The sequence below is a fragment of the Balearica regulorum genome, chromosome 22, assembly GCF_011004875.1.
Source record: "Balearica regulorum gibbericeps isolate bBalReg1 chromosome 22, bBalReg1.pri, whole genome shotgun sequence".
NCBI lineage: Eukaryota > Metazoa > Chordata > Aves > Gruiformes > Gruidae > Balearica > Balearica regulorum.
The window spans coordinates 4,032,900-4,044,385 of record NC_046205.1 but is presented as its reverse complement, the minus strand read 5'-3'; the positions used below and the strand labels follow the sequence as shown (position 1 = coordinate 4,044,385).

At 45.6% G+C, this 11,486-nt stretch overlaps 1 protein-coding gene across 5 annotated transcripts; it reads right to left on the bottom strand.

The window, feature by feature from the left end:
* Positions 1 to 145: 145 nt before the first annotated feature.
* Positions 146 to 11,241, bottom strand: CEP85 (centrosomal protein 85). Of its 5 annotated transcripts, none has more exons than XM_075774005.1 (14): positions 11,088 to 11,241; positions 9,856 to 9,927; positions 9,111 to 9,263; positions 6,272 to 6,996; positions 5,490 to 5,623; positions 4,722 to 4,839; positions 4,157 to 4,342; positions 3,657 to 3,809; positions 3,240 to 3,394; positions 2,599 to 2,719; positions 2,088 to 2,138; positions 1,894 to 2,001; positions 987 to 1,215; positions 146 to 703 (listed from the first exon to the last, which is right to left on the bottom strand). In XM_075774005.1, exons 2-14 carry the CDS (start codon positions 9,908 to 9,910, stop codon positions 540 to 542), a joined length of 2,352 nt encoding a protein of 783 aa, XP_075630120.1. In that variant the 5' UTR covers positions 9,911 to 9,927; positions 11,088 to 11,241; the 3' UTR covers positions 146 to 539. The 5 variants fall into 5 exon arrangements, with proteins under 5 accessions (XP_075630120.1, XP_075630119.1, XP_075630122.1 ...); XM_075774004.1 differs by lacking the exon at positions 11,088 to 11,241 and adding an exon at positions 10,012 to 10,184; XM_075774007.1 differs by lacking the exons at positions 9,856 to 9,927; positions 11,088 to 11,241 and adding an exon at positions 8,303 to 8,368 and having other exon boundaries at positions 9,111 to 9,251.
* Positions 11,242 to 11,486: the final 245 nt, after the last annotated feature.

Sequence of the window (11,486 nt, the reverse complement as noted above, 5' to 3'; positions counted from 1 at the left end):
ACAGTGTCTGAGGAGCTTGTAGCACCTTGGTGTAAGTAGCAGTAGTATAACTGCCACACCTGTTTGCCTGCAAAGTTCACAGATATCCCCTGAACACTCTGATAATCCTCTGGTCTCACTAGTCACACAGGATCTGCGCAGAGAATTTATCAGAAAGACCAGGGCATACGTTTCCTTTAGTGATGGTTTTAACTGTCACATTTGCATGTTCAGCATTTGACATGCCTGGAAGGCAATTCAGAATTCACCTCCCAGCATCAGAGACCACACCAGCTCCAGCAAACACAGCATAAACACATTCCACAAGATCAAAGGTACTGCAAAGCCCAGACACCGAAGCCCTGAACGATTCCAGTTAGCCAGTCAGCAGCTAAACACTTCCGTCAACAAACCCCTGATTCCTCACGGATTGGATAAGTCACACTTCTTGTACCCGAGCAAAGGGATGGTAAAGTGCTGAATAGGTTTTGGGTCGCAAGAGCTCTAGTCTCCTGAGGGTTTCAAGTCTTCATTTCCTGTCTTACTTTGGGAAGCGTTCTTTACTGGGTGATGCAGTTGTCTCCCATGTCCTGAGCATATCTGTCAGATATTGCTGTCCTTAAGTCCTCCACCTCTTTGTGAAGCTGTTTTACCTCCACCAGTTTCTTTGCAAGTCCGTCAGGGCTTAGTAAGTTGTCCTTCTCCTTAGCAGAGTACTGCACAGCTGTGGAGTCAGAGAAAGGAGTTACCTCACATGCTACTCTGACCAAGGATCACACACATTTACAAGTGAGCCAGAAAAACCAAACGCACATTTGCCACAGAGGTACTACTTAACATTTAGTTATTGTAACATGCAAGTTATTCTAACAACAAGCTAGCTAACCATAGAAAGAAGGTTCAGAATCCCAGAAAGATGAGAACCTTCCATGCTATATGCAAGTTATTTAATTCTGCCACAGCACAGGAATCAAAGGATTTGCTCTGCCACCACTCCGCATACTTACAGCGAATGCCCAGGAGCAGAGAGAGGTTGGGATCCTTGCCCTGAGCCCTCTGAGTGACAATGCTGTAGACAGATTGCAAATCCTGCAGACAGCTGGCCAGCTCACTGTACAACTCCTGGGCGAGGCGGGCTGTCTCTGCAGGCAGCGGCTGGGTTGTTAGCTCTGCCTGCCGGAGTCGTTCCTGAAGGGTCAGGTTCTTCTCAATGAGATCCTGGTTCTGCACTGAAAGCTGAACAAACGGATGCAGCAGATGAGCAGTCAACTTGGTACAGAACTAGCACACTTAAAGCAACTTAATGCAACTGCTCGATGATGATGGGAGCACCGAGGGCAGGAGCAGCAGGTTTACATCAAACCCTCTAGACTCTTGCTGGATGAGTATCAGTCCTATAGAATGTGAGCATTCGGCTTTCCTGGCTCAGATAGGAAGCACCCCATGACAGTGCACCATCCCTGCCGAGGCGTGATGCAACACAAAGAAGAAAAAAAAAAAAAAGGCTTCCAGGAGGTTGTGCACCAACCACTCACCCCAACACCGGCCATCCCTTCCCCTCAAGGGCTGCCATTCTGCTTGGCTTCCTTTAGGCTTGAGAGCAGGGCTCTGCCCTGCCCTTCAGCCAGGGCTGTAGTCGAGTTTGGACTCCTGCTCACCGCCTTGCTGCCCCCAGCTGGCAAGCTCAGCATCCTCCACCACAACCCACAGCCCCAGCTGAATTCCCGAGGCAGAAACTGCCTTTCTCCTGCTTTTGCACAAAGAAGAGCTCCTTTCAAAGCACTGACAGGACAACTGGCTAGCAGGAAGCAGGAGAAGTTGTGCTGCTGACTGCAAATTAAGGGCCTTGCTAAGAGACAATCCATTGTTCATTCAACTGCTATGCTCAGGCACTCTAAACGCTCTGGCTCTGACCTCTTTCACAGCGGTCCGGAGCTGCTGCAGTGCATTTTCTCTTCTCATCGCCTCCTCTTTCAGAGCTTGGCTTGTCCCCTCTTCCTGGGCCACCTGTTCTTCCAGGTTCTGGAACAGACCATGGGAAAGTAGTAAGTCTAACGCACTTCACAGCAGATTCTCAAGTTCTAGGTCCCTCCACAGTCACCTCTCACCTTCACTTGCAAGGACAACTGCTCCATCTTCTGCTGCTGCTTGTCCACAATCTGGAATCAAAAGCAGAAGCATCAGAACCGGCTGCACAGACTCAGTAATACCACCAGACTTTCTCCTTCAATAGGATAACATCCCCTCTCCTCTTTCCTGTCCACTTACAGCTTTAATCACTGCCCCTGTTAGTAATGAACTTAGATTCCCTGATGAAAGGCACCTGATAACAGGCACCATTAGAAGGATCAGCTAAAAACAGACTGGAGAAGTTGCATTCTTGTGGTTTTCCTCTCCCCTCTTCTACATTCTGCAACTTCTCTCCACTGTTACTGCAGGAGTGCCTAGTTATCACACCAAGAACAGTTTTTAAAACCCCTCAGTTTGGAATTCCAGGAACTGCTGCTTGAGTGCAATTGTGACTGCCTATGACTGCAAAAGTCCCTAATTTCATTGCAGTGACTAATATGACTCAGTGGAAGGAAAAACTTGTGATTCCCAGTTAGGACAGCCTGTTACCTTCCTGAGGGAGTCGCATTCTTTCTTCAGAGAGTCATTTTCTATTTTCTGTCTCTCCCCATCCTGCGCAGGGGGTCCTCTCTCTGCATTCTTTACACACTGCTGCACCTTGTCCTGCAAGCTGAAATTAGCAGAACACCATGGGAACACCAGCTTTATTGAGGGCGTTTCCCCTCACTAAACAACATGAGGCAGTGAATGACTTTCATATCAGATGTCAGTGTTCCCATGTTCGCATCCCAGTTTGCAAACTGCAAGGGCTGCGAAGAAGGGAGTCCCTCTCCCTGGACACAGCCCTACCCGCGATATTGGCACATTTGCAGAGACGCAACGATTGCGGATTACATAATTTCATTTTGCAAGGGGTTATGGTTGAGAGCAACAATGTGAGGACACAGGCTAACCCAGGTGACAAAACAGAGGCCCCCTTTCCTTCAGCCATCTGGTTCTACTCCCACCTTCTCCTGCTGGCACGCAGAATTTGAACACAGCATTCAGGTGACCACTCAGATAATCACCACAAATCCATGGTAACCTGGTTCTGACAGGTGGGACGGTGGCTGTGCTGAATTATGACTGCTCTTGTACAGCGATTACTTCAGTGCTAAGATGAAACTTACTCTAATCCTCCAGATGTTTACCTGCGCACAGTGGAAAGAAGCTCCAGCTCCTTGTGTTTTTGGGTTTCTAGCTGCATCTCTTGCTCCCTGAAAGCAGCCCGGACATCTCCAAGCTCTGTTTCCAGTGCCAGCACTGTTTCCTGCATAGCAGCACTCTTCAGTTCAGATTCCTTCAGCTGCAAGAGAGACCATCACAAGACTCTAGAGACCTCCCAGGGGTTTCACCACACACACCGTGTTTCGACTACACTTGCAAGGCAGATTTTTACTACCTCTGTGGCAATTCTCAGCTATAACACAGAACGTTCCTCCTCCAGAGGAATGACCAGACCATGACTTTATCTGGGCAACTGCCCCAGGGGATTATCTACAACTGTAGAAAAGCCACCTGAGCAAATATGTGAAGAGGTACCATCACAACAAAAGAGGATTTTTTACCTTCTGGCTCTGTTTCTGGTGGTCCTCAAGGGTTGGCAGATCAGCCAGGTATCGTTCCAGGGTCTCGATTCTCTGTTGTCTCTCTCTGTTTTGTTCAGATTCCTTCTGGCATTTCTTTTTAAGATTATTAATGTGTTTGTCTCTTCCCTTTACCTGCACGGATAGTTATATACAAGTTTAGTTTATATACTTTCTTGTCCATTCTTCAGTCCTCTGTAAGCTCACTCATTTACCTTTCTGTACAGCACACCACCAAAATACAAGATCACCTTAACTCAGCAGCATTTCAGCTCACTTAGCTAAAGACAGGCTTCTTCTCTGGTTAAAAGAAAAGGTACTGAAATACTCAACTTCAGGAGGAAAGGCTTTTGCTTATAAACCAAAGTAGTCTACAAGGAGATCAGAAAATACCTGCCACAGAAAACTCACACAGGCACTACATTGACTTTTAGCTTCTCAAAGACAAACACCTTCCCATCTCTAGAGCAACGGGATCATACCCTTTCTTCCTGTTTCTTTAATTCCTCTGCATGTTTCTGCATTGTTTCCTTCAGTGACTCCCGGATCAGCTTTGCATCCACCTCTGCAGCAGCCAGTTTTTTCTCCAACTCAATCTTTTCCTTACTGAGGGATTCAGTCTTCTCTGTGAACTGTGCTCGAAGAAACGTGTTCTCCCGCTGCAGCTCCTGCAAACAGAGGCAGCCTATGAATTTGGTTAGTTACAAACTGGCACTAAGCAGCTGTGCTGTCTCGGAGCTGTGTTGTCAGTCCTCCTAATTCCCAAACATCATTCAGCCCATCTGATGTACTGCAGTACCTGAAATAGCACTTGTCAGTGCTGTCAGGCGTTTGCATCACTAGCACAGCTTCTAAATAAACCATAGTACTTCAGGGCTTGAAATATCAAGTCACAGAAGATCTCAGAGATGAGAAGTAATGGGTACCTCATACAAAGGATAATTTTACTCTGCATAGCCCACCTACTCAGGAAACACCTAATGACACCTGGTAGGTCCATCGGATTCAATACATATTTCTTACTGACACCCTGTTGCACCCAATTACCTGCATTCTCAACATGTAGACATCTCCGTAGGGTGCTGGACAGCCAAGCAGGGCACTGTGAACCTGCAGTTCACTTTCCCGAACCTTCTGCTCCAACTGGGATATGTGTTGTCTTTGCCTGTTAAAAAAACCCACCAAAACCAACAATACAGGTAACAGACTGTTCTCAAACATACACCTTGTTTTCAGTGGTATTAGAGAACAATACAACAAACAGTGCCACCACAACTCTAATGCTCCATACAGTGACAAGCAGAACAGAAAGACAACTCTGCAACTCAGAACTGACCTGCAGAGAAATAATCTGAGATAGTTCCATTTCAATTTTTTGGTTTTTTGTTTGTTTTTTTTTTTTTTTTTACAATTGGAATTAACTTTTCTTCCCTCCCCTCCCCCCCAGCAATTATTATACATAAAACACACAAGCCTTGCATGCTTTGGAGGATCCAGCTTGGCTGTGAAGCTTACAAGTAAAATGAAGAGACAGAGGACTCTAAATGGCCAATCAGAAAAAAAAGTATTTACAGTCCAAATGCTGACGGTAGTTTTCATTAGGATTTACTTTTTTGAAAAGCTCATGGACCACTAGCGTTAGGTATGAGATGTGTTGTTTGCCAGCCCAAAGTCACAAAGAACAAATTTAAAATAATACCTCAATGGGGTAAAAGGGACCCTGAGATACAAACCTTCCTTGGTACTTCCAAAACCCTCCCTTTCCAAAAGGAAAGGCACTGGAGTCCTGGTTACACATCAGTATCAAACTCTCACCTGTCAATGAGAAGCTCTTTCTCCTTGAGGAGGTTTTCATTGGAGTTCAGGATATTGATCCACTGGGCTGGATCAGGCGTAGGCAGCGAAGGAGAATACATCGAGGGATGGTGGCAGGCACCTCCATTTTGTAACTGGAAGAGGAGACAAAATGAGGAGGGAGTGGTTTGTGCTCCACAGAGGTAATTGCAACATTGCTAGAGCTATTTTGCACACTGTGTGCTCATCTGCATGCCAGGACATAGCTATTTCAGTCTCTGTCAATGTCCAAGAACGAGTAACTTTGCCCAAGCACAACTGGAGATTAACAAATAATTTTAGATCACTGCGCTAGCTTGCTGGAAACAATTTGTCTCCATTAGGGTACAGCTGGTGGGAGGTGATAAACAAACTGTTTTCACCTAATAAAAAAGATGCATAGAACTAACTGCAGTTTATCTAGAGCTAGGAAACAGACTTTTTTGGAATTATTCTAGAAACTATTAAGAACAACTTGGCATGTTTTTTCTTTGCAGTTTCTAGCAGACAGGGTATTTCACCTCTTCATCTGAACCATTGTGCAGTGCTGTAACATAATACAGGGCCACTCTACGTAAGCAGCGTGTCAAACGATACTCGTGACACCACATGTTGTAAAAACAGATCATTAAGAGACTTTCAGTGTAAGACAGGGAGAAGCATGAGACATTTCCCCCCTTGTTTCTTAAGTCTGGGGCAATGATTCACCACTCAAGAGACAGGAAGGGTTTCAAACTCATACATTCCCACAAGCAGCTCCCTACCTGCATTTGCTCTATTTGCAATCGCACTTTCTCCAGCTGTTCTTTCCAAGCGCTGAGCTCACAGACCCTCTCATGTGGATGCAGCGAGCAGGCTTCTTGCATCCATGCTCGAGATGAAGGAGCTACAGGTTTCGAAAAGAAACTGTTGGCCTGGAGTCCCGTTGGCATCAGTCTGCTCCCACTCGGCCACGTTCCATCCTGGGGCTCACAGGCTCCATTAGCCCCTGCCGCTTGCTTACTCTCTGGCAGCACCTTATAATGGTTCTTTCCTGCCTCAGCTGTCCCAGAGTTTGGATTGAACTTCTGGAGCCTGTGGAGAGGGTCAGCGCACAAACTATCCAGAAAGAGAGACTGGTTAAAGGTGCGCTCAATGGTGGGGGTGTCAAACTTCCAAGTATCTTCTGTTCTCATGTGATCAGAAACAGGATGCCAGGATTGCTCAAAACCATTTTCCCCTGAAGTCCTGTAGAGACGCAAGAGATCCCTGGGTGGCACCTGAGACGACTTCCCGGCATTAACGTCTCCGTTTCTCATGAGCCCTGCATGTTCAGAAGCAGATCCTGGCATAGCAGTTTTTGAAGTACTCTGCAAACAGCTCTGGTCTCCTGCAGAGCACAGCTTGGAGGGTGAGGCACCCAATGTAGAAGGCATAACATGGGCCGTTGGGATGGTCACTTGGGTTTTGATGGGCTGGAATGAGGAACCGTTACTGGAATTGCAAAAGTCTAGGGAAAGAAGAAGAGCGATGCTTTAATTACAATCCTGAAAATATTCAGCCACTCCTCTGCTGAACAACTTTCCAAAAGAATTTTAAAAACCAATTTTATTCCCCCTAAACATATCCTCTTAAGCAGCAGCAGCAAGATTAAGGCACATCCATGTTCCCCCTCACTACAAATTTCAGAAGCCTGCTGACATTTTCCTACCACCATAAACCACAGGGAGAATACAAATTTAGTTCAGTACACATTTTTAATCCCTTGTTTTTACGCTAGTCTAGTATAATCTTAAATCAATAAGGTTATCTTTCTATAGACTTAGAAATCAAGTCCTTTAAATTGAATAAAAAGGCTGAAACTTACTCAGCTGAACACTGAGACCTTGATTCTGTTCTGCCCGTCCCACAGCTCAGCGGCTCTGAACCGTTACCAAAGCTAACTGGAGCCTTCACTAAGCCCATGATGAGCTTCAAACACAGCTGAACACTAGATCACCAAGCAGTTGACCTTCGAACTCCTCCAGGACACTGCAGCAAAAGAGCTTTTTCTAGAGGCTAGAGGAATGGCTCTTGCCTTATTGCCACAGGAAATGAGATAGAGTTCAGCACACGCACCCCAATGTGAGCCTGCCCTCTCAGACGGGCACCAAACCTGGCTACATGGAAATACAGAGTTATTCTTAGCAACTCTCAGATTTCAATACAGCAACAGTAAGAGCTGAGAAAGACAAACAGTGGAGCGCCTGTTCCCATTCCTCGTCCTAATACATTGTGTATTGCAGTAATTCCAGGTTTCTTCCAGATAGACGAACTTGTTTTCTTCACAAGTTTTGGCTAAAGGCCCATCCCCATATGATGTTTCTTTAATCCAACACCGGGACTGCAAGGTCACCCTTCCACCTGTTTGTAACCTCAAAGCGTTGTTACAAGAAGGAATAAAGGTTACAGTCTGAATAGGACCGAAACCAGATTCTGCAAAGACCATCATCAAATTGCAGGAAAACTATCACAATAAAGGCACAAGACCCTCTCCTCAAAAATGAGCAGGAGGGGGAGAAAAATCTCCTAGCCATTACTTGGCTGTGCCCAGGAACTTCAGAGAACACCATGCTACCAAGCAGTCACAAGCACATTCACCTTGGCAAACAGAAGAGACTGTAGTACAATTTCCTTTTACAGCTCCTAAATTTATACCTCAGCATTGCTATCAGGAACTCGAGTTCTCCGACCAGCACGCCACACGTGGATGCTGCAATCGGTTCCTTGAGTGTGCTAAGGGTCGTCACAACAACATTTCTGACTAATGTACTGACCTGAAAGTCAGCGTGCTTCAGCCAGCTGTCAGTGTCACGATTCAGCCTCAGCTCTTACAAACAAGGCTGCAACATTACAAACGTTCAGAAGGGCAATTTCCTGAAAGGGCCATCGTTATCTCCCCTGCCCTCAGCGTGCAACTGGATGTTTTATTATCCTCAGAGAGGCTAAGCGCAACTTAAATATGCACTCTAGCAATATTTCTACAAGCCAGACTTTTTTAAAAAGCCTTCATTTCAACTCACGCATTATTAAGATCTATAGCTCATTCAAAAGGCTCAGGGCAGCTTGAGAAACACATGAATGTGTGTAGTGCACTGTTTTAAAGAACACCACAAATGTCCTCGCTGCTGAAAGAATCAGTGAATCAATAGTTGTTTGTGTCACTTTCATGGATGAAAGCATAGATGAAAACACACTGACCTGAAGTCTCTAGAAACACCTATAAATTATTTCTTTAAAAAAAAATAAAATCACACAACAGACTTGCTGATAAATCACCTGTAGGTCACTATGAACCAGAAAATCACCAAAGTGGCTCTTTTAGTCAGGTAAAAATGCTTATTACAGTTACAAGATAACTAGCTTAGAGAAACAGCAAGTCCCTTAGCTGTTATCTTTTTGGCAGCATATCTGTTTACTGAGGCACTGGTTCAGAAATAGTCTCCAATCATCATTACAGATTCTGCTCTCCTCAAGTTTTATATTCTAAGGTTCAATAATATCAGGCTATTTAATGCTTGTCGGTCTTGTACGAAAACTTCAAAGTATTTGGCTGTTACTGTGTGATGCCACGCTGACCATCACCTTCTGTGCTGTCTGAGCAGGAGGTCCCAATGCCCCCATCCCCGCTGTCAGCCACGCTTGAACAGCGACTGACACGGCTCTGGAACTTCACAGACAACATAGGCGTTTTCCAGTCAGTCTCCAAGAAATGACTCTTCTGACTGGTGCTGGGATCTGGAGGGAAAAAGCCAGGGATATTTATGTTTTAGCCAACTGAAAAGCTTTTTAATACACCTAATTAAGTCATATCTAATTACCCATGCTACCAAAAACCAAACTGATCCTTGCTTGACTCCCCGTATTGTTGCCAAAGAAATCTCCTGTGCAAAAGGAAATGGCAGCAAGCATAGGGAAGTCAAATAATATCAACCAGAGACTGAAAGTCAATCTTGTTATGGAAGTCAGAATGCAAAAGCAGTAAATTAGATTCTCATTGCAATATCACAAGTTTTGTGGTATTACACCCAGTTGATGCTCTCAAACTAAAAAGAGCAGCAGCAATGTTGGCACATGGCAATACTGTTAAAGATACATTTTTGCATTAACTGTTCCTGATTTATCAGTTATCGCTCAAGACACAGGTTCGTTATCAAATTATTCTCTACCCTTGTATAGCCATGTAATCGTTTTATTTTGCAGGAATAAGACATTGCCTTTTTAATAAAAAGCTTTTGGTAAAGAACTCTTCTCAGGGCCACATGTCTCCTCAGAAAGACTGAAACAGGATCCGACAGCAGCAGGGCTTTAAAGAAAGGACTGTCCTTACCTGATGGATTGTTCTGCTGGAGCCTCAGGTCTGGATGTTTCTCAAGAGCAGCCATCTTATCTATCCAGCAAACTACAAGGCAATAAATAAAAAAATCATATTTTAAATCACCATAAACCAAACCCTGATCCCACTAACAAAGTGATGGGTACATACACATCAGCTACTTTTCATTCAGAGTAACACAGTATGTTATATTTAATTAGCATCTCCATTTCATTCCTGCAGCAGAGGCAATACTTTAAAAAACTCTTGCAGTTATTGTAGCTTTTCTTCATGCCTGAGAAGTGAGGAGAGTTCCTGTTTGCAACATTCTCCAGGTATGCAGCAGCTCAGCAGTGCCTTTCAACCGGGGCATGTGTTATCCCCATCATGGCTATTTATAGAGCATCAGTCACCATGGTACCTACACGCTGGCTTTATGTCTACAGAGACTCAAAATTTCCCTTTAAAAAGTCTTAACTCCAAACAAATTCATTTCTGCCCTCTGTAGAGGTCACTGAGCAACTACATGTAGAAATGCAGTCATTCAAAACTTAGTGTTGCTGTTCCATAAACAGCAATCATTATCTATCCAGAGCTTTGGTTTAATTTATCTGCTTATCTGAGTACTTCAGGCAGTGAATTTCCTGCCTCTGATGATGTGAGTGTAATTTACAGCTCTCAGGCTTCACCCTGGAAATTCAAGGCCTCTCTCCTCTCGGCCACTCAAACACTAAATTCTTGACTACCAGCTCTTACAGATTTTTGCTTAACCGATTCAAAGAGAAACCATTAATTCTTAGAAAACATCTATATACACACAGATTTTGCAATATAGGATAGACATTGGGAATACAATAGGGTAGATAATGAATCAGAAATTGCATTTTCCTCAGACAGCAAAGAAATAGAACACTGCTAGCTAAACGTAGTGCTTATTATGTTTAATTTAGGTATGTTTCAGAAATTCCTGAGTTCAAATCCCAGTCTCCAGCACTACAGTCAGGCAGTTATAACAGGAAAATTCCAGCGTGCGGTCTTGAAATAAAATAAACAAACCGACCAAAGCATTCCCACCTCACCCAGCGCCATCCTCTCACAAACACACACCACCCCCAGAGAGCACCCACACCACCAGGCAGACCCCCGCAGAGGGGGTGGGAAGGGACATGTGCAAAATAAGCAAAAACGAAGGAGAAAAAAGGAAGGGGAGCGGTGGGTCACGAAGACGGGGGGGAGCAGCGCTTTACCTGATGGAGGGGGGAGATTTTGGCGGGTACGTGGAGTGATGTGAAGCCGGGGAGCGGGGGGGGGACAGCCCCCGGAAAGGAATGGGGAGAAGAGTGGCTTGGGTAGAGGGAGGGGAAGACGGTTAGCCCCAAAGGGTTGGGGGGAACCACCCGCCTGGAAGGCACAGCCTGACCCCGAGGGGCTTGTCCCTGAGGGGAGGAGGAGGCGGCTGGTCCCTAGGGGAGGGGGAGGCCAGTCCCTGAGGTGCGGGGGGCCGCCGAGCTGCCCGGGATGGAGGAGGAGGGACGGTTTCACAGAGGAGGGAAGCACAGGGAGGGGTGCTGCCCCACGCCGGAGCCCACCCCGAGACACGGCGGCAGGACGGCGGCAGGACGGCGGCAGGGCGGCGGCAGGGCGGC

What these genes read in the sequence shown, in the direction of transcription:
- CEP85 (XM_075774004.1), bottom strand. An exon ending in TCTACATGTTGAGAATGCAG is followed by an intron (nt 4,343 to 4,721) that starts GTAATTGGGTGC and finishes CTCTGTTTGCAG; the next exon opens with GAGCTGCAGCGGGAGAACAC. An exon ending in TCCGGACCGCTGTGAAAGAG is followed by an intron (nt 1,216 to 1,893) that starts GTCAGAGCCAGA and finishes CCGTTTGTTCAG; the next exon opens with CTTTCAGTGCAGAACCAGGA.